The sequence below is a fragment of the Amblyomma americanum genome, chromosome 9 (assembly GCF_052857255.1).
Source record: "Amblyomma americanum isolate KBUSLIRL-KWMA chromosome 9, ASM5285725v1, whole genome shotgun sequence".
NCBI classification, from domain to species: Eukaryota; Metazoa; Arthropoda; class Arachnida; order Ixodida; family Ixodidae; genus Amblyomma; species Amblyomma americanum.
Genome location: NC_135505.1, coordinates 143,662,536 through 143,685,152, shown reverse-complemented (window position 1 = coordinate 143,685,152; position 22,617 = coordinate 143,662,536). Strand labels below are relative to the sequence as shown.

Here is a 22,617-nt window from a genome sequence, read left to right as displayed (position 1 = left end):
AGGTATTTTTGAAGTTACGCCGCTTCTTGACAAGATCGAAGAAGATGGCAGTGACCTTTGGATGCCGCATTGACGTTTACTGTGTTTCTATCCCAGCATAATAAGGGAATGCGCACCAACCTGGTGAGACATGCCTCAGACACCGCTTAGGAGATATGTGCAGCTGTTGAGACGAAGATGGCGTTTTACTATGATATAGCATTGGTTATTATAGTATAGTATATTATCGTATAGTATAGCATAGCATAGTATAATATAATATAGTATAGTATAGTATAGTATAGTATGGCATAGCATAGCATAACATAGTATAGTATAGTATAGTATAGTATAGTCGTTTAGTTTAGTTTACTTTAGTATAGCATAGTATAACATAGTAAGCAGGGTGCAGATAGCATATCACAGTATAGTATAGCATGGCATAGTATAATATAATATAGTATAGTATAGTATAGTATAGTATGGCATAGCATAGCATAACATAGTATAGTATAGTATAGTATAGTATAGTCGTTTAGTTTAGTTTACTTTAGTATAGCATAGTATAACATAGTAAGCAGGGTGCAGATAGCATATCACAGTATAGTATAGCATAGCATAGTATAATATAATATAATATAGTATAGTATAGTATAGTATAGTATGGCATAGCATAGCATAACATAGTATAGTATAGTATAGTATAGTATAGTATAGTATAGTCGTTTAGTTTAGTTTACTTTAGTATAGCATAGTATAACATAGTAAGCAGGGTGCAGATAGCATATCACAGTATAGTATAGCATAGCATAGTATAATATAATATAGTATAGTATAGTATAGTATAGTATAGTATGGCATAGCATAGCATAACATAGTATAGTATAGTATAGTATAGTATAGTCGTTTAGTTTAGTTTACTTTAGTATAGCATAGTATAACATAGTAAGCAGGGTGCAGATAGCATATCACAGTATAGTATAGCATAGCATAGTATAATATAATAATGTATAGTATAGCATAGCATAGCATAGCATAGCATAGTATAGTATAGTATAGTATAGTATAGTATAGTATAGTATAGTATAGTATAGTATAGTATAGTATAGTTTACTTTAGTATAGCATAGTATAACATAGTAAGCAGGGTGCAGATAGCATATCACAGTAAAGTATAGCATAGCATAGTATATTATAGTATAGTATAGTATAGTATAGTATAGTATAGTATAGTATAGTATAGTATAGTATAGTACAGAAAAGAGCATCGTAAAGTGTCATGTTGATCAGAGCCTCAAGAAATATGCTTCCTCTTTTCATTTCAACTTTCCATCTCTAATTCCTTACCGCAATTCCCTTTCTATTCAGAGTGCTCGAACTAGTATTGATTAGGAGCAGAGCTGAATTCTAACCCCAGCGCCACACTGAGTTTCACTTTATCGATGCTATAAATAGCAAACAGACGGAAGACAGAGCGGTTTCTTGAGGCCGCCCCTGTAAAATGAGTGCACTACAAATCGCCCGCCTTTCAAACGCAACCTTTTACCTGTTTAACAACGTAGTTAAGGAAAGTAGTAGATGAAACAATTTATTTATGAGCCTGCTCATAAAGGTACAATACTTAAATTTATTCGCGCTCGTCGAGGTTAGCAGAAACTATCTAAGTGCCAAAGTACGTAAGTGTACTTAGTGTACTCAGAGACATGCATAATTACGCGCGTCTCACACAAACACGTTTTAATGCAATGAGTGCACACCGCGGAGTTTACCAATAGTTGCGTTAAGTGGCAAGTTTCAACGCCGAAAGAAATGTTGCCTTGATTAGTGTATTACGTTAAGGAGCATGCTCTTCGCTACTCTTTAATTTTACGTTCTGCCAATTTACAGAGACTCAATGCTCAGTCTTAGTGAGAAGATAGATTCGGTTGCCAGTGAATTCGCTTTCTCTGACCCATTTGTGCTCACCGGGAACAGGCATCAAAGCGTTAAGAGCACCTTTGCAGGGTTAATTTGATTTGGCATTCAAAACTTGACCTCACATATTCTGTATATATGTGTGTGAATGTGTAAGAAGAACAAAACATAGCTTAAAGCAAATTTCAGTAGGTTTTTTGTTGTTGCCACCATCTACTACGCATTTACAAACCATGTAAATAATAGCCACCTTGCAGTGTTTGTATCCCTGTATACCACAAGGATAGCAGCAACTAACCTAACCACGCAACCTGACGAAGACATTGATTTCTGTAGTAATACGTAAGAAAAAAAATCGACTCGTTTACTACTAGGGAAAATTAATATCCCAACATGAAAGAAGCCTGGGAATTTAACCCAAGAACTAAACGATTGAATACTTGTACCATTCCGTCGCGCCACAGTCTTTTTTAAATTTACACACAGTATTTATTTAACGCATTTATGAGCATGAACTGAATCTATGCATAGATACTATTTACAAAGTGGTCCTGAAGAGAAGGCATTACAGCGCTTACAACAGACAAACACAGAAGTGAGGATTAACACGGGACAGGCTCGCCTGCATTCTGTGTTTGTATGTTTATGCGCTGTAATGTTTCCCTAAAACGTGAACCACCTATCCCGTCTGAAAAGTTTTTATACCATAGGAAGCGGAGTTGCCAGGGAATGTCCATTACTGCTCTTTACACTTTCTTGCTTACATTTTGAATCATTTGTCTCTTGTCTTGTTCAAGTTACTGGAAGTGCTGAACATATTAACACTGCGAGCTCTTCATGATAGCTTACAACTTGCACTGTGCGGTTGAGCTACGGCCCAACCAATGTTTTTCAACAGCAGCAAAGAACGAACTTCGCTTGATTAGTGTTTGGAAGGGCTTTTTCATTTGTATTGCATTTGTATTATTTTTTATCTCCAACATAACGCAACGATACCAGGAGGACGCTTTTATGACTGAGCTTTATGCCTAATGGCGTCTCCAGTAGCTCGAAACTGACGTTCTTTCCGGCAGCAGCAGTGACAAAGACATTAAAGGGTGAGACACTCACCTGAGGGTCGGCCCTTAGTTTTCGCATGTGCGGGATGCTGCGCTTGGTCCGTGCCCTAGGCACGGCTCGGTGAACGAAGTGGTACTCGTTCTTGGACCCCAGCACCTGCGCATGGGAGAAAGAGTAAATAAGAAATAAAGCGAAGCTCTCGAGTGAGGCAGACAACAATGCATTTCAATAGATAACCTTCGGGAAAACATAGCATAGCATAGCATAACCTAAACATAGCATAACCTTCGGGAAAACAGTCGTTCAGTGACAGTGTGCTTATGTCTGTTGAGAGTTTAGAGGCTGGAACATATACATAAAAAAACAAGCTTTTAATGCTGCACCATTTAGCTCGCTCCAGTTTTGATAGCCTTCTATATCTGTTAACGTAATTTAAAAGACAATGTGAAGCACTCGTTCTCTTTGTACTGCAAGGCACCTAAAAACATGTAACTCCTTTTCGTTGTCATTGTTATTGATTGCTTGCTTGCTTGATTGTTTGATTGAGTAACCATTATCGCATGTATAAAGACTCACAAAAAAAAGAAAAAGGGAAGGGCCTTATTAAACTACTGGGCAGATGAATAAAAAAACACTGTAATGTTGTGAGGATATCTGTACTCATTTTTGTATCCCTGAGCTCGGCAGATGAGAACAAATAAACGAGCATCTGCGCTTTGACGTTCGCTGAAGCCCAGACACCACTATAAAAATTGCCACAGTCTGCAATTCGTTCTTCAAGCAGGCACTGCACAGCCTCATAAACCATCCTCTGGCAACTTTTTCAAACGCTGTGTCCTGGAGGGTCACAGCAAAATCACGGCGTTCTGCTCGCCAGAGCACGAACTGGGAACGTCTATCCGCTAAAAGCGAGTCCCAGCGGAAGTCAACAAACGCGGTTTGCCCAAATCTGAGCGAGGCTCATTTTTAGCGACAAGTGACAGAAAAGGAAAAACTTGCAACTGCGAGAGGGATGGAAGTAAACGCGGAAGCGGAAAAGAGGAAGCGGAAGTAAACTGTTTCTCTGTCATGGTCACAAAAGTGCATCAACAAATTGCGCGCAGATGCCCTCGCTGGTGAAGAGCCGGAAGTGACGTGAAGTGGAAGAGTCCACGCGCGGGATGACAGGCCCGACAACACGTACACTCACGCAAGGGACCGCAAGGGACCGACTGCGGTGCGGTTTCTGTTGCCCGGTAACCGAGTTACGGCCTTACGAAATAACAGCGTTGACCCAAGTGGCCTCTTTTACCCGTCCGTCGCTTCCCTTCTCTTCCGACAGGGCGCAGCTAGAAGCACGCCGATGCATCGTTCTTTCATTCGGGAGGTCAACAGCGCGAGGCCTGTGAGCCTGGTTCGGTTCTGACTTGACGCGTTCGAATGTCCTCTACTGTGGTTTCAGTGTATTCCTTCGGGGGAGTGTGTGGACGCCTAAAGTAGGAATGTGTTCGGTTGGACAGCGGATTAATTTGTACATCTAGACATGCGCTCCGATATTCTACTTCTGTCCTTCTACGACTTGAGGAGCGCGCATCGCATGGAGAGAATTTGCCCCTATACAACTACGGGAAAGGTATAACAGATGGAGTTTTACAGTGATGATATATTATAATTACGCTGACATCGAGCCTGGTGAATCTCGTTTTGGAACTTTTCTGTTTGTTGATCATGGACTCAAAAAACTCGTTCGTGTGGTTTCACTCACTTACACATTCGGAATCAATCAATCGACCAATCAATCGATCAATCGATCGATCAATCAATCAATCAATCAATCATTCAATCATTCAATCAATCAATCAATCAATCAATCAATCAATCAATCAATCAATCAATCAATCAATCAATCAATCAATCAGTCAATCAATCAATCAATCAATCAATTAGCCGATCAGATAATTAATTATGATCGATGAATCAATTATTCAATTCGTTGATTGATTAATGAACGACCAGTCACACGAAGACTTGACTAACATCACACGAAGACTTGACTAACATCACTAAAGACAAAGTCAATACACGCCGTCAGTGTTATAAAGAGTGCCTGTCATTGTGCGCATGAATGAAAGACTCGGTTAGAGAAGTCTAGCAAGCCATTTTAGTTAAGAGCGCCTCAGCAGCGTCAAGATTCAGTGGAATAACTGCGCAGACCAGCGCACGCAAAACAGTGCTGTTATATTACTTACTCCCTTTGAATTTTGCAAAATGTTCAGAGTTCCTTGACAGCTGCTTTTACTGGTGCAAAAGCTGAACCAGACGGATAATAGAACCAGCGACTCGTTGAGAATGCGAGCACTTCTGGATGTCGCTAAAGAACTCGCACTGTTGGACAAGTGCATTCACTCTTTTCAGGAGAGTGAGTGATAAAAGAAGCAAGCGGAAGAAAGAGGGGAACGCACGGACCAGACAACCGAGCTTTCTTCATCGTTCCCCGAGCGGAATTTTCGAAAGTAATTCTTTCTTTCTCTTTCTGAATCCAACGCTCAATAGTGGAGGATTACGAACGCTTTTCAAGTCCCAAGAGGCAGAGGAACACGGACTGATCCGTCCGGGGCATGGCGCCGCAACACCTCAATTTGTTTACGCAAAGCAAGAGGCTTCGTACAGTGCTTGTTTCTTGTTTTTCACTCTATCTTCGTTACCTGGAAGGCGCGCGCAGCGCCCCAAACGGCGCACATGTTCGGTTCGCCAAATGAAGACGGAGGATGGCGTTCGTGTCGTCTGCGTTGAACGGGCCAACACGATTATGTGCACTGGGGGCAAAATAAGAATAGCAAGAAAGAAGAAGAATCAGAGAAAACAGGAGAGTTGAGAGATTGAGACACACAAGAAAGAAAAAAAACAGAGATAAAGAAAAAAAAACAGGCGTGACAAAACAGGCTGCGAGTTTCGAAACCAGATCCTCTAGTCAGAGCGAGGCGAAAGTATTCGCGCGCGCGCGCCGCCTCTCTTTTTTTTTCTTCCTCAGATGCGTGAACAACGTAGCAAATCTACTTAAGCGAAGCGCGCGTGCTTCGCCGCGTTCCGCATAACGCGAGCAATTTGCTTCGTAACCGGAGCTGACGCTCAGAGTGCGAGTCCTCTAAGGATATGAACTGAACCTGAAAGAGAAGTGAAATTGAAAAGAAACGAAAAAAGAAATAAGGCGTAATTTTTATAAATGCGCCAGTCTCGAATAACCTGCGCTTTCAGCTGCCAGATAAAGTTCTGCTTCTCTTCCGTTACGAAGGAGAGGCTGTTCGCAGACACGTGAATGTACAGGATTCTCGAACGCTGAAATTGAAATTACTGCCCAGGCGCTTGCTCAATATAGCCTCGAAGGTGTGAACTCGTCGCGTTATGCAGAGAAGGGCGCCTGGCATTTGTTGCTGTTTTTCATAGAATTCCCTTTTTTGAGCTGAGGTGTATTAGTTTAGATAACTGTTCAGTGAGAAAGATGAGATAAAGAGCTCGTTCTAGTTAACAGGTCAGGTTCTGGCTCACTTCCTCATATTTCATATATCGTGTTTAGTCGTCAACGTGATGTGGAAACGCAGAAGGCGTTCACGTGTCAAATTGCTTGATGGTTGAGGTTCTTATTTTTCTCTTGTAAAAGAGGGGTGATAGAAAAAATATTTACTTTTGGTTTGCTCCTGATATAAGCGTAAGTTTAACCTTTCGAGGAGTTCTTAAGACACGTGCGCGTTAGACTTGTGAAGCTTATTGCGCTGCTAAACTGTATCGTCAAGTGCATGGTTTAATTTTCTATTTTTTTGACGCTATAGAGCACGACATGGTTCGAGGAATATTATCCTACCTTAGTTTTTGTGCCTCTATTGTAAATCTACGAATTATTCATAAATATATATATATATATATATATATATATATATATATATATATATATATATATATATATATATATATATATATATTTTTGTCATTAGAAGTTCTACTAGCTACGGCAATCTTACGCGCTATCGTTATTGAATTTTCATAACTTTCACTGCATAAAATTTACAGCGTTACGTGCTTAACGTATGTCTGCACTTAAATAGGCGATTAAAAATATTTTTACGCTCTTTAGGTGCAATGCAAGCCAAGATGTTTGCGAAAAAAAAAAGACTTTCGGGTTAATTTCGAACAATCTGGGCTCTAGAACACCCATCAAGATGTGTTCACCGAGTGATGTTCCTGTTGTTGGCTTTTATGAAAATTCGGCTGCCGCTGCTGGGTGACGAACCCGCGACCTCTTGGTGAGCAGGACAGCGCCAAAACAAACAAGCTACCTTTTGGTGGGCCCCGTATTTAACTAGCGTGCCTGGCTTGTGTAGATTGGCAGCGTCACAAGCGAGAAAGAGGTTCGGTTTCGCTGTAGCGATGCTGGCGATTTTTCTCACCTAGAATTACCGCAGAAACGCAGATTGGACGGAATCGTTTCGTTAGAAAGGTATTTTATTTTAGTTTATAAATGTGGAATTATATTTTATCGACCCGCCTTTTTAATTCATTTGATTCACCTTCACACTTCGCATAAAACATGCGCGGATCTCTCACATGAGTTCTAGTTCAATAGGCACGTATGTGCTGTTCGAGCACTACAAGGCAAGTCAGTAGTGAGCTGTCACTACCGTGGCAAGGCACAAACAGCTAATTGAAAGGAACGGGGCCGCAGGATGTCGATCAACTACAAACGCATGATTAAGCAGCGCCCTGACAATAAGAAACGGTTTGATTAGATGCAATCCTCATAGGTAAAATGGGCGCTTTGTGATGAATTATATTGATTTGACACACACGTACACACAAAACTTTTTACCATGAGATGCCTGAACAAGAAGCACAACATTGCTTAACTGCGAGAATTAAAATTCTGGGCACGGCACCTGACCGGGTTAACGCCTTGTCGCATATTTTATACGAGGTGATATCCACAAAGCCTTCTGAAACAATAACTGCGTCTAACCAACACCTCAATACCAGTATCCCACCTTTTTTTTCCCTGTGTTTGTATTTAGCCTTATGTTCCTTCATAAAATATTACTTCTCTGCTACAAAAAAAAAAGTGGAAGCTTCTCGCAACAAAGGTGACACGACAGAAGAAAGTAAATGAATTTCACGGCCCACCGCAGACGGTACCCTTTGGGCGATCTGAACCAGATTAGCGCTATCAAGGGGCCTCTCCAGATGATTAAAAAAAGCAATATTACTCCAAGGTAATGTAATAGTCAGCAGCTAATTATCCCGAAACCGCGCTTTGATGCGGTCAGGTGCCCCATAACCGCATTAAAGGAAGGAACGGCAAGCGAACATGGAAACGGTCGTATTATATTTATATTTGGTGCGAAAACATGAGGACAGCGAAAAACAAGCGAAAAAAAACAGTCTGCGCCTTCTTTGTTCAGAAGAAAAAAGAAATAGAAAGCATGTAAAAAGAAATGAGAAAGAAAACGATAAGAGAAACGCTTACACAGTCAGCATTCATGCAAGTTGCCTCGGAAACGATTTTTTTTAAAGTCACCACAGCGCCGACGTTTCTGCATTTGCTGGCGTCGGCAGTCGGCGACGGCTGCTATTTTTGAAGTCGAGAACGAATTTTCCTACTCACGTCAGCATTCGCGCTTTCTCAAAGGCCACGGAGTCACGCGAGACTTTTCCTTAAGGCCTCCTTCTTTTTAGCGCCAACCAGAACGTGCTTTGCTCGACGCGTTGAGAAAAGCCCAGAAACGCGCACACCGGAGAAGAAAGAGCGAACGAGAAGAGTGGATTTGCGCGTCATGTTCCGCCAGGCTGCCGTCAATGCGTAGTGTAACTCGGTTCCTCGGAATGGCTGCAGGAGGGGATCCGTACATAGAGTATCGATCTTCCAGCAGTGCTGGTGGTGAGGGGCGCGGAAAGATTCTCGCGAACTTCGACCGCCGGATACCCGACACGTGTGCACAAAGAGGTACACTGTAAGCGAGATGTCTAGTATCCCTTGTGCACTACGGAGAGACAGAAAAAACAAAGACCTAAATTGAAGAAAGCTACCTTCAGTCCAGGAGCCGGATGCTTTAGCTACAACAGCACTGGTCCGTTGTAGGATTTCGGAGGAAAAATGTGGAAATACAAAAAGAATTGAAAGAGATAACGAAATTAAACTGAACAGAAAACAAGGACGCTACAAAGGAAGAAAGAAAATAATAATAATAATTGGTTTTTGGGGAAAGGAAATGGCGCAGTATCTGTCTCATATATCGTTAAAAGAGAAAATGAAAAAACGAAACAAACAGAGAAAGAAGACAAGTGAAATAAATAAATAAAAAAAGCACAACAGGATGGTGCGCTAGCAAGCTAGAAAGGAAGAAGGTTAGAAAATTGAGAAAAGTACGAAGGGAGCAAAAAGAATAAAATTTGAAAGTTTAAAAATTTTATTTCAGCACAAAAAAGGGAACTTACAATTCTTGGAATTACAATTTTCGGGATTACATCTGCTGAGGCCCCCGAGGCAACAGGCGTCTATATGGCGCCTGACATTGCCTCGTGACCTTCGCGCACGCAGCGTGGCAAAGAACAGGGCAGTTAGAGATCTCGAAACAAGATAAATAATAACCACCTCACATCAAAACTACCGACAGCCAAAAAAATGCAAACACACAGAAGCCCTACGCCCAAAATAAGTGAACAAAGAAGTATCCATGAAAGAAGAAATAAGATTAAAGTAAAAAAATAGGGGGATAGGAAAAGAAAGAGCATATAAAGAGCAGCCGCATAGAGTATGTTGTCTCCTTTCTTGTTCGGCCCGTGGACATGTGCCGGTGAAAAGCGAGCGGCTTCTCGAAGCCGACCAACTTTCACTCTTTGTGAAGCCTTCGCATGGAAGTTTCGAAAGCGCAGCGACTGAGCGGAAACCTGACAAGGGAAGCCAATACGCGGCACGGAGTTCCTCCTAGAGCTCTGCCCAAAGGATTTTTCTTAACACACGCACACACAAAAAGAAAATAGATCCGACAAAGTTGAATACGAAACCCTCATGCTTCTCACCTTTTAGATGCGCAAGAAGTCTGCGGTACTTTTCCAACTGAACGGGATCTACACTGGCAAAGCATTGAGCAAAACAACATCACCCTCACCTTCCCTCCACCCTAATTTTTTTTAACCGAGGGTTTGGATCTCTTTCATAATATATTTTTCTCTCGCACTACCGCAGCCAACCTTTTTTTTTACACCCAAGCCTTCCACTGTGCTGGCAGCCGGTTGTGGATTGGTTAGAGTCATGTATTAAATCTGCTACTTTTTCCAGAACAAGATCCACCGTGCTGAGTGCTACAGAACCGGGCTAGCTTTCTTCGTTGCACGGGCCTTCCAAAGTGCAAGATCTGGCTCTATACTGGAACAATCTTCCAAAGTGCTAAACGAAGTAGACTAGACGAATCTTAGGACCGAATAATTTTCCAAACTGACAGCTATACGTATCTCAGGAAGAAATAGATCAAAAAGAAGGAAAGAGTTCCAAAATCGACGTATTTGGTATCACCGAATGTAAATATCTATCTATTTATTGCACATTGTTTTGTGCGCTTTCAAGCAATCACAATACAGACAAAGTTAAAAAGTCCCATTGAACTAGAGCTCGTGAGATAGCCAACTTTTATCAGGAATCTCAGAAGGTGGACACCGAACGACATCTCTATTAAGGCGCGCCCACTTTCATGTCTCAGGACCTAAAGAAAAAATACAGAATAAAAAAAAACACAAAGTAAGACAAAAAGAAAATAGACGAAACAAAATACAAAGTCAAACAAGGAAAGAAACAAGCGAGGAAAAAACGAAAGTACGCAGCATCCGGGCAAGCGCGGTGAAGCCAACTTCCAGAAGACGAATCTTGGGGAGGCGAAGCAAATCTCATCAGCGCAGAGAAAACCGTGCGGGTGAGCGAACTACAAGATCTAGGCACGCGGTGAGGAAGGGTGCCGAGGGGGAGGTCGTCTCCAGCTTTGACAAAGAGAAAAGGAGCTCCTTTACGGTCGCTGCCGCGCCAAGAGCCAAAGAAAGCTTCTCCAGGGGGTTGCATCAACCCAGCGTAGCAGAAAGGCGCACACACGGCCACCGAGCACCGAGTCTCGCTCTCTCTCGCGAACTCTCGCGAACGGCAGCGCATGGCGAGGAAGCTATTTTATTTGCTCAGGGTTCGTGCTTCACGAGCACCGAAGCTCTCTTTCCTCCCCTCCCCCTCCCCCTCTCCCACCTCTATGCTTGCTTCCTTTGATCTGGCTTCCACATCGGCGTTGCGACGGTGCGACAAATAACTGGAGTGTTTTCGGCGGTTCTCCTGGCGCGCGTGTTTTTGCTGCGGAATCCGTGGAATGCACCTCTCGGTCTTCGAGTGGGCGGAGTGGTTGCGGAAACCTGGGTCTGCTGGGGGCGTGGAGTTAGTCGCGTATTCCTTGCCTCTCAATTCAGTTGGATGCGGCGCGCGACAGGGAGGTGGAATTTGTAGTGGGTTATTGGTGGCATCATACGTCTTTATTAGGTTGTAAGGAAGCGGGGGGAGCACGAACCAGTCGACGTGGTTTCCGAGAACACTTGCATGGGAAGAAAGTCTTCCTGCTTAGTTGCTTCCTAATGTTTTTTTTTTTTCGGCCACGTGATTCGTTACATAGACGAATGTACCCCCCCCCCCCCCCCCCCCCCCGCGCCCCCGGTATGGTGTTTGCCATGAGGACGGCAGATAGCAACGGTACTATGTTTGTGACATGTTTACGGCAAGATCAAAGCGAGGAAGTAAAGTGCCTCGGGACGCTTAACTCATGCGATGTTTGTCTTGGAGGAGGGAAGAGCGCATTTCTCACGAATGCTGCTGTGTAAGGAGCCGCAAATGCCAAAAAAACGAGGACGAGCTTTAACGCGTACCGCATATTCTGAGGCATAATTCGCGCCTAATAAGATTCGCGACCCTGCCATAAAGAGAGGGAGTCCTAGACACCCTGAACTCTCTCTAAGAGTGAGAGTGAGCAGTGGTCCTCACAACTTGATTTTATTTTGATTCATCTCACTGACGCCAGTTTCTTTAACGGCAAAATAAACAGCACAGAAATCAATGAGTCTGTTATTTAACTAAACATAAACACGAAGCTGGCGAACTTGTTACTACATTGCCGTCTGTTCCGATTTCTTTCGTTGAAAATAACGTGTCGCTGCCAGCTGCCAACGCTTGCAAAAATTAGGCTTTTCCGCAGTAACACTATTAATGCTGTGGTGCACGCTTTAGTGACGGACTGATGCAAATAGTTGACTTCTTTGCAGTATGACTATTACTGCAGTGGTGCACACTTTAAAGGCAGCCTATTATAAAAGCATGTTTATACAGCAGGATCTTGTTATCGAACCCGCCTAATTCGAAATTTCGGTTTATTCGAACTCATACTGAGAACTCCTCTACGTCAAACTCCACCTAATCCGATAAAATTTTCGACGTAGTTCTAATTATTGTTACTGAGAGTAGACTGCAAGTATTAAAGACGAGCTGAAGGCAAGGGGTGAACATCTCTGGACGTCGTCTCTGCATATTGAGCAGCGCATAATTTATAACCGCGCTACTTAATGAAAACTGTCTTAAATTTTCATAAATAGTTTTTTTTCGCTTCAATCTGCTTAACGAGGCGAGCTAAACGCGGCACACTATCCTTTCAAAAATCAGGACGAACGGAGTAAAATCACGAAGTTTTGGCTGTTCTTTATTCAGGTCTCAAAAGTTCCTTTAAAGTTTAATACAGGGACAGAGCCAACAATCAGGAGTATTCATCGGCATCAGTTAGAAGCAATCAAGCCACCGTCTTGGAGCTAACAGAGTTAAGTTTGCGAGGGACGTCACAGAGAAGCGAGGTAAAGCTCAGCGAAAGGCGATAGTGTATGCATACGCAGTGCAGCTTATTAAATTTTTCTCCGCAGGAACAAAGGAAAGTGAAAGTAAAACAAGATAAATAAAACCACAAGTTCTGTGCCTCCGCAGCGCATTTGAATGTGTTCTAAAGGACAGTGTTGTAGTCTGTCACCTCTGACTCTAGCTGAATGCGGAATCACGAATGAGTGATGCCCACCTTTCTGCAAATACAACTCTGCGTCCCCGTTCGAAGCGGCTTCTGATGTACAAAGCTCTCCTATAAGGTTGCGCAGGGGCTTCATGATTAGTGGCAATTTAGTAAAAAATGAATCAAAAGGCCCCAGTGAAAGCATATGGGTGGAATTTATGTTGCTAAATACGAGGTGACGCCCATTTAGAAATTCCAAGAAAGGCTCATATATGCCACATTCTTGAGTACGGCTCCAAGCAAAGTTTGTGACTTGCTTCAAGACTAAATATGACGCAGTTTTCAACTCAAGGAGCAAAAAAGGAAGCCCTCTAAGCAATAGGACTAAGGAATGAAAGAAATACATTGTTGATTCAAACACGAGTAGCCCACTAAAGCAGCGCAGCTTTTAGACCCTAAGTGCCTCATGCTTTCCTGACGTCAATGGCGAGCCAAAAAGCCACCGATATATGAAAAACCAATGGTTATCAAAGCGCAGTGCCGCAACTGTCAAGGCTCTAAAAGCCACGTCGTGAAGTCGCATGATCGCGCTGAAAGGTTTCCTTTTTCCATTTTCTCTCGTTCGAATCTGAAAACTATTTGTCTCCCGGCCCTCCTAACTTTTTTAACATTTCTTCACACTCTCTTAGTACCTTAAGAAATTCCTTTCTTCCTCCAGATTTTGAAGGGCACTGCGCGTGACCTTGACAGGCCGAGTGCTCGGTGCCAGAAAATAGAACGATGGCGGGAGAAAGCTATCGACTGTAGAGAAGCGACATCTTCCCGTTTTGCGGTTGCTGGGGCAACACCGTCTGGGAGCCATCTGCTCTGAACGAGTGGAAATGGGGAGAAGAGGTAGGAAAGCGAGTGTTAGCGCGCCTTCTGGCGATCCGCAGCAGCAGCAGCGGTCTTTGTTTGACCACATTTGTGCGCGGGCTGCCTGGAAACGCGGTCAACAATGCAGTTGACGCCATCGTGGACACGACCAAGAGTGGCCCACTCAAGTGCGTTCGTTCACGCACACCGACGCACGCCCACACGCGCGGATGAAGTGGTCGCGAAGTGGCGGATGGCAAAATAAAAAAGAAGACGGCGAAATAACCCCAGAAAGCTAACTTGCCCGCTCTGCCTCGGCTCTTTTTTTTTCTGCTTTCAACCCCCACCGCTTTCATTTCCAGCAGTCGGCATGCCGTGTCGGGGAACGAACGGTCCATCCCAACTGCGATCTCTGTCCGTTGCACCTGTGGCGATGAAAAGACAAAGGCGAGTGCTCGGCCGATCGAGCCTGTCAGAACCACTCGTGCACGGAAAATTCCGGATGTTTCTCGAAATCTAAGAAAGAGAGGATCGGGCGCGGAGCTTGTAGAAAGGAATTGATCGAGATGAGTCAAGACGCGGGCTCTGGTTTTTTCGAAATTTCTGGGCTATTGAAGTTCTGGCTTAGAGCGCAAAGTACAGTGGAGCAAATAGCAGCAGAGTTTTCGAGCGTCTAGAAATTCGGTTCCAGCCTTTGATCTCCCTTTGAAATCCAACCGGTGAAGGCTATTAAGATAAAAGTGTATTGCAGCGTACCACTAAAACGAGATAAGTAATAACTTATAATAACAAGGAGTCTGACTAATACAGGTAATATCCGGTTGGGATACAGGTATCTCATATGAGTTGAAGCAATATTTCACTTGGAATTCTTCACATCTAGTATTACATATCATATCTACAGCCGCGCAGTTTATTAAAGTTACGAAACCCAGAAAGGTTATTATAAGCAGATAAAATAAAGGAAAAAAAACGGCTTTTCAAATAACTGCTCCTCTCTGAGGGTCTCAGATAATGGCAACAGAAAGTGTAATAGGAACGCAATGGAAATACGAAATAAAATGTAGAAAAGCCTGAACCAAAGACTAAAGAGGCCAAATTAAGAGCGCGCTGTATATCATGGCTGATATACAGGCCGGAACTGTGAAATACGTCAGAAATAAAGTATTTAATAAAGAATCATCATTTTTAATGATTGCTGCAAAATTCTGCGAGCTACACTTCCTCATCTGCATTAGAACCACAAGTCAAGCTGTAATCATGTGTTTGTACTACGTTTTCTAGGCAATGAGTGAGCCGTTTAGTCTCCCTGGTTTACATAAATATTCCAATTAGATTTGCATAATTTGAAGCAGTGCACTTCAATATAAAAGGATTTTACATTCATTTATACATCATAGCACACAAGCATTCATTCAATAACACATCATATCAAAATTGCGTTAGATAAGCGTATTATCCTTTAGATATTTCTTGTCCGCAGTGATGACCTCCGAACTTTCCGAATGTTTTTTTTTTTCACGATGCTCTTTCTGCTAGTTACAAGTCCAGAACGTCTCAAAAATCGAACCCACTTACAAGATTCCCCATATGAAAGTCGCAGTTAGTTTGTCTACTGGGCAAGATTAGAAACGCGCCTAGCAACAATTCGTGCTCCGTGGCTGTTATATTCGTGGGCTGTTGACTGTGTGCTTTGCAATACCATTTTTATTCAGTATAATATTATGTGGGCGAAATATTCCCACTTCACAATTATTATTGATAAAACCGTTGACAATCCCGACATTACTAACATTCATGATGTCTGTTTTGAACCCAGTTTAAAGAGGAGGTGTATGTATAAATACAGAATTTTTTAAAGTTAGAACCAGCTGTACGTCGTAGACGTAAGAGTCTCATTCTCTTACACGTGTTACCAAAGGTTGCTGGTCTTAAAAACATTTTTTTTAAATTTTTGTCGCAATCCTTATCGTATCATTTCCAAACCGAGCTTTTTTAGTAGCGTTCAGATATAAAATTACATTTTGAATACCTCAGCTACGTTATGAGTTATAAGAAGTTTTCGGTTTTAAATGGCTCTTTGTTACAGGCATTTAAGCAAAAAATTTTTGAATTATTAGAAATATTTCAAGCCATGTGTTACCCTAAATGCACATTGTGCAGTGATGCTGTTTCTAGTCTTGCCTCAGAAAAAATACATTGGTAAAAAAATGTATGAATAGAACATAGAAAATGATTTGGCCGATACTTTTGCAAAGCAAATAAATAAATTTCATGCATAATGCAAAAAGCCAGTAGACACAGCATCACTGCGCAGCTATACGTCTCCCGAATAAATTGATGCCGAGCTCAGTTCAATTTCCCAAGGCACACTGGGGAAAAGCCCGTAAGGCAGAGACCGTATTTGTAAAATCGCGAGCAGAGATAAACTTGACATTTTTTGCACATACTGAGTCGTGAAAAATTGAGTTGCTGAAAAACGACTGCAGCGTTACTGAGCTGCTCTGATGCCAGCTTGAAAGCTGTGAAACAAAAGGGCGCCAAACGATCTTTCAAGAGGTAGCTTAATTGCGGCAGTTAGGGAGCGGATTCAGAATTGCGACCAAGTGAAGTGGAAGGTAATTTCGAAGCTCGCGCTTTCTTTCTCAGCCACGTGACTTTTAATTTATGGATTGTTTAGGATTGTTTTGAGCGGGGATATTTTACGAAAATATAGTTAGAAGTAAATTTAGTAAGAAAAAGTGTTCTTTTATATACCTACTTTTTCGCGATTGATTGCGATCTCAAAGCTCGCATCCCACCTTAAGACTAACCAATCTTACACACAGAAATCGAGAACTTTAACATTTCTTTATGCTACCATAATTCTTCGCATCAAAACTTGTCTTCAAAACTAATGCGAGAGATGCGAAAAGTATGAAGTATAACAATGTTTGAAAAAAAAGCCAGTATAACCAGGAATGCCGAGAGGACACAGAAAGATAGACAGTTCCTTTTTTTAAACGATTCATGTTTGTATTTTGCCCACTAGCATTTATAACCGGCTCAAAGAAGGGCACGAATTTTACATGTAACAAGCACTGAAGATTAGATTGCCCAGAAAAAATATGGGCAGTACCTGCACCAGGAAACATTTATGCAAACTTAACATCCATGACTTTTTTTCCAGTTTTATTTTTATTGTTTAGCTGGACCTCGAAAGCATACTTTTATTGTCTTCAGAAAGCAAAATTTTTAACTAGTTTTTAGTTAAATGCTCCACCTGTCAGGATGAAGCGAAACTTTGCAGCTGTGATCACTGATGTTCTCTTTCCTTCACAAACATTTTCTTGTTTTTCTCATTCGTGTTTTCATAAACCGTGTCGTTTTTTTTTTGAAGCTAGGAAGTAGTCTCCAACATTCACCATTGCAAAGCTCCCTCCCAAATTTCACCTCTCTAGAGTAATCCAGAGCACCAGACGACACTGAACGTCACCAACATATTTTATTTTCTGTTTGAAAGCTTTAGCCAGCTTTGGAACTCTTCTGAAGTTAGAAACAGGACTTTAATGCGGCCGTACAAGGTTTTCGCGGTTAAATGGCAGTGAACTTTTTCTTGTGTTCTGGTGAGAACTTTCTTATGGTACACTGGACTAAGATTACCTACGCAGACTCATATGGCGTCAGATATTGTGGGCTGACCTTCACTGAAAAAAAAAAAAAACTCGTCGAGTCATCTACTTGCAGAGTAAGAGAAAAATTTTAGCTATCTGTACAACCTCGCACTTTGCTTGAGGCGCCTTTTCTGTTATCTTGAAGCAAATAAAGATGATAAAACCATTTTAATTCAAACTAAGATTGGTGGTCGGTCCCTTTCTTCCGGAAGTTTTTTTGGATCTTGTAGCCACTCTAGTCTTTTTGATCATCTTCTACTGAACTTTCGGGTCTGAGCTGGACAACATTTCATCCCACTGCTCAATCAACCGTTATTTTATCCTTCCTCTTTGGGTGATGTCTTTGTAAAGATTACTGTTATTCTTTTCCTTCCCGCCAAAGTGCGCCAACAAAAAGGGTCTCGCTGCTCCTGGGCACTATAAATGAGCACTGATTGATTGACTGATTGATTCCTATACTAGTGTGCGTAGGATATTGATAAAATGATAGAAGATGACGACAAATTGTACATAAAAGCACGTAGGTAATAAATAAATTGCTGTATGGGGATTTGAGCATAAACGTTTGAAATGGTGATGCGAAAAGTGCCTCTGAAAAGATTTTTTACCAAAACACCGTTATCTTTGAACTGGCATTCCACTGCACCTGCTTGCAGTGTGCTATTGATCAAGGTATAAACGAAACACGACTACGCGAGACCCGTGAATCCACGGAAGAAAAAAAAGATCAGACACACTAAGGCAGGAGCCCTCATTGCCGATAACATGCGTGTTTCTTCGGGGGCTGATAAAGGGAATACAAAAAACTTACTTCGCGCAGGAAGGTTGCCTAGGCCTACCTTTTGAAATGTCAAAGTTTCGTTCAATTGTGTTACTAAAAATTTTGCGTCCGAAACTGGAAAATTAAGTACAACATGATATTTATTCTTACTATATTATTACATCTAATCTTTTAAGACCTAAAATACTTAACTATATATCATAACTCGAGTAGTCCACGGCGAATACCTTCAATCTCGTGTTTAACAGCTCACCACCTTTAAATACAACGACAGTAAGCAGTCTTTCGGAGCTTTCATAAACACCGGGACCAAATTTATGAAACTTCCCCATTTTTTCACCTTTACCTAACAATCTTCCGTCATCACTGAAATGAGGACTGCTTTAAAAAATACTTCACAGAGCTTCAATTCTAACATTTTTTTCCGCTTGCAAGATATGACTATACGCTCTCTGGCATGATAGCCACAGATAAGAAAAAGCAATCTAACGAAAGACAACAAAGCCAAATATTTCGATTATAATGCGTTCGTCCTATTCTTAGCCTACCCAACCCTCCAGTGCATAAACGGGAAGACCGGCAGTTTATACACTTCATAAAATGAACGCAAGTGGAATGCCGAGTTTGGTGCCGTTATTGAAGAGCAGTCGTTTTTAGAGGAGTCAATATTGTTCGCTGAGAATAAGACGAATCCTCATTCGCATCCAGTGACTAAAAAGGGTGCTTGTATTTTTTTTTATTTTGCGGTTAAAACACCGAACCTATTACACAACTTTGCCTTGCCGAGACTGAGCACATCTCGTAACGACATCGCCGGACACTGGTTCTGTTTCTCACTCCAAATAAGTTCACATATAAAACGTAAATAAATGAATCTGGTCACACCACTATCCGCGATCACCCCTTGAGAAATGGCACTGGAGCTTTCCACATTCGCATCGCACTGAAGAAGAAGGAAACTGCATAAAAGAAACGTACACTAGACGGGATAGAAGGAGGGGAAAAAGAGGAAGAGGGAGAGGAGAGAGAGAGAAAGAGGAGGAGGGGGAACGCTGCATGCTCCCAAGGGTGTCTGGGCCGGCTTGTAAGCAAGCATACTCTAGCATAGACTGCCTGGCAAAGGGCGCTCCAAGTTCAGCCTTGATCGGGAACGCAACGCGCCTCTACCGAACCCAGTAACCAAGAAAACAAGCAAACAAACAAAAACACAAAAGAGGTAAAACAAGTCACGTCAAAGCACCAACATACGCACGCTCAACACACGCTGGCACGCAAGTGCACACGATACAGGCAGTGCGTCTTGCCGAATCCCATTTCCCCACGCGCAGTCCCTATATCCCTACGGCAGCTGCACCCCCCGCCCCCTACTCCCCAGTCTCGCCGCAACGGGCTCGTACGATTCTCTCCGCTGAAAGGATTCTCGTGTAAAGCAAGGCTCGCGTACAAAGCTCCTCCCGTCAGGTCCCGCGTGTGTGAAGCCGAATCGGAGGAATAAAGGAAGCACTAAGGAAAGAAGAAAGGAAGGAAGGAACAAAAATGGGGAAGAGCTGAAAGGGAGGCGCGGCATACAAGGCTCCCCGAGATTGCGCCCAAACAACTCCCTGTTCACGCTGCCCCGACAGCACTAAATAAAAAAAAGAAAGGCTCGCCAAGAACACACGAGGACAAGACTGTAAGAACCTCAGTGCGGCGTTGCCTTGGCACCAGGAGGAGGTGCGAACATTGGGGTAGGGTAACAAGGCCAATGTGGGTGGTCTCAATTCAACGGCTCTGTTTTTTTTTCTTTTGTTTTACTACTCCTTCTTTCATGTATGGCACTGTCAACCCGTTTTCTTCGCTTCTACCGCTGTTGTGTAGTCGCGTAGGAGTGGCTTTGGCGCCACGAATTAATCCGGATGGAACGTCGTGCCGAACAACTCCCTCCCCCCCCCCCCCCCCCTCGGCGCTGAGTGGGCGGAGAACGGGCGAAGAAATGAGGGGGAGGAGCGGAAGGGCTTTGATTACATCGACGGCCACCAGGATGGAGTGTCTAATTTTGGAGTTCCTGGAAGCAAAAGATTTGCGCCCGTCTGTCCTCCTCTCTCGCCATCTTCTCTCTCCATCTCCTCTCTCCATCCTCTCTCTACCTCTTTTCCCGCGCATAATTTATTTCGTTAGGACTGATGCTTGGGCGAGTTGGTATGCCATGTTCAAGAAGAACAGCGCGAAAAGACAAGGACCACAGGATGATACACAAAGACAAGCGCAATGCGACTATAAGGCTGGTGGTTATCGATATCGACGTCTGGTGGGTGGCGGGGTCAACAAGGACCACAACAGTAACGCAAATAGCTGAAAATTCGCCGAGGATAAAAACCAGCCGCTGAAGGAGTTTCATTACTTCACGCGTGTACTGAGGTCGAGCATTCAATTATGCGCAGCGGAGAATACATAAGACAAGCATTTGAAGCAATAATGCACTCATAGACAACCCTATCAGCGATATGATTCAACTTTGTATTAAATGTGTGTGCGCATTTAAGTGCTTAAATTCTTTTAACGGAAAATAGGTTTAGGTTTTGGGTTTTATGAGGTTTACCATCCGAAAGCCACTAACGTTATGAGGGCGCCGTAGTGAAAGGCTCCGGATAATTTCTCCACATGGGCTTCAAAGAAAATAATGTACATCTCTGTTGTTAAGAATATTGTTAATTACATCGTCAGATCGTTAGTAGTGAAGTTTTGTGTTACAATATCAATCAAAACACTGTTATCAGCATGGCGATTTATAACAGCTGGAGATGTTGATTCACCAAGGCAAGTAAACGTAGTGCTACGCGTTTACCTACCGAAGGCAAAACGTACAACACTTTTATAGCGATAGCTGCTCTACGCCACCTCTTCGAGCCTTCAGCGTGACCGCCGTGGCTACCCCTGGTCACGTGGTTGGTCACGTGGTGCGGAGCAGCTGTTGCTGCTGGCGGCGCGGCGCGCCGGCTAAACCGACGATGCAACGGCGAAAGACCGACTTTGCAATTCAATTTAGCGAGTTTCACTCGGCCAGATGCAGCTATCGCGTCACTCCAGGTTTAACCAGATCTAAACCACCACCAATTTCTTCACGTCTTGATTAGAGGGCCAAATACTACTTCACACTTGATAGTTCTGGTAAAAAGTAATGAGAGCACAGGTCTGTTCATACCGTTACTTTTTGGATCCGAGCACCACAATTGCAGTGCGGTGTCTGCGCAGCAGTCATGCATTAAACAGGGTTGGCATAAAAATTCATGCCAAGGGAATTTCCTACACACCTAAGTAAGGTATGTCCCAACTGGCAGAATAATAGAACACCTGTAGAGCCTTTCCCTAATCTTTTTCTCACCTGCCCTGGCCACTCGAGGGTAATCCCGGGGCGTAGAAATTCATATGGCACTGAATATTTTACATTGGCTTGGGAACTGCTGAAAAAAACCCCGGAAACTCTGAGCTCACCTGAATAATGAAGCAGCTAACAGAACCTGAATTTCAGAAATGAGCGCTTTCGGCTCGTGTCGTGAATATTGCAACATAGGAAGATTTAGAAACCGGATTTGCGCGATACAGTGCGACCATGCGGATAAGAGGCTTTCCTTATAAAGACCAAGCGTACGGGCAAGATAGGTAAAGGGCCTGTATTAATCAGCAAATTTTCTGTTTCCAGTCATGTTTTGCTGTTTCCGCGCTATCTGAAGGTAAGAAGCCGGCTCAGTCTTTATTAGAAGCGACAACTTCTCTCCCCCATTACAAGGAATTATGGCTCCGCTTTCTTTCCTCATTTGTTGTAGTTTAATTATACAATTTCACTAATGCCCTTAGATTATAGAGTTATTTGACTGTTAGTCTCGGGCATAGTTGCTGTGACGATGCTGCTTCTGTTATTTCGCCGGGCCACCCCATCCTTCGTCGTGGTTATCCGGAGTGGCCTACAAGCGTATGGGTAGGTAAACCCCTGCAGTGTAAACTGAAGACCGTTTCTCTTTTCTCCACCCTCCTGCTCAAAGAACAACTAACTGTACAGATAACCCACGCAAGACCTTGAAAGGGCCATGAAATGAAGCCTTCTTTCGCCGCCTATACCCTCGAGGCCATAAACGCCCAACGAGACGGTGTGAGGCACTGGTAATATCAAGGACGAATAAAAAATGAAGCTTCGATATGGCACAAATATTCGCAGGGATACCAATTCCATTATGTAGTGACAATGCAATTGCATTAGGAGCCGTTGATGCTTTTACCACAGTCAATGGGAATGTTCCGTTCTAGTGACGTCACTTCCCTCCGGTCAATCTTCCAATGAAAACGCTCCGGTCTGGTGACGTCAATGAAAA

At 42.9% G+C, this 22,617-nt stretch overlaps 1 protein-coding gene across 2 annotated transcripts in view; it reads right to left on the bottom strand.

The window, feature by feature from the left end:
- amon (prohormone processing protease amontillado) overlaps positions 1 to 22,617 on the bottom strand; it is a 227,840-nt gene that overhangs the window by 76,101 nt on the left and 129,122 nt on the right. For both annotated transcript variants that reach the window (XM_077637874.1, XM_077637873.1), the window contains exon 2: positions 3,003 to 3,107. In XM_077637874.1, coding sequence (XP_077494000.1) covers positions 3,003 to 3,029 — 27 coding nt within the window. In that variant the 5' untranslated portion in view covers positions 3,030 to 3,107. The remainder of the gene's footprint in view (positions 1 to 3,002; positions 3,108 to 22,617) is intronic.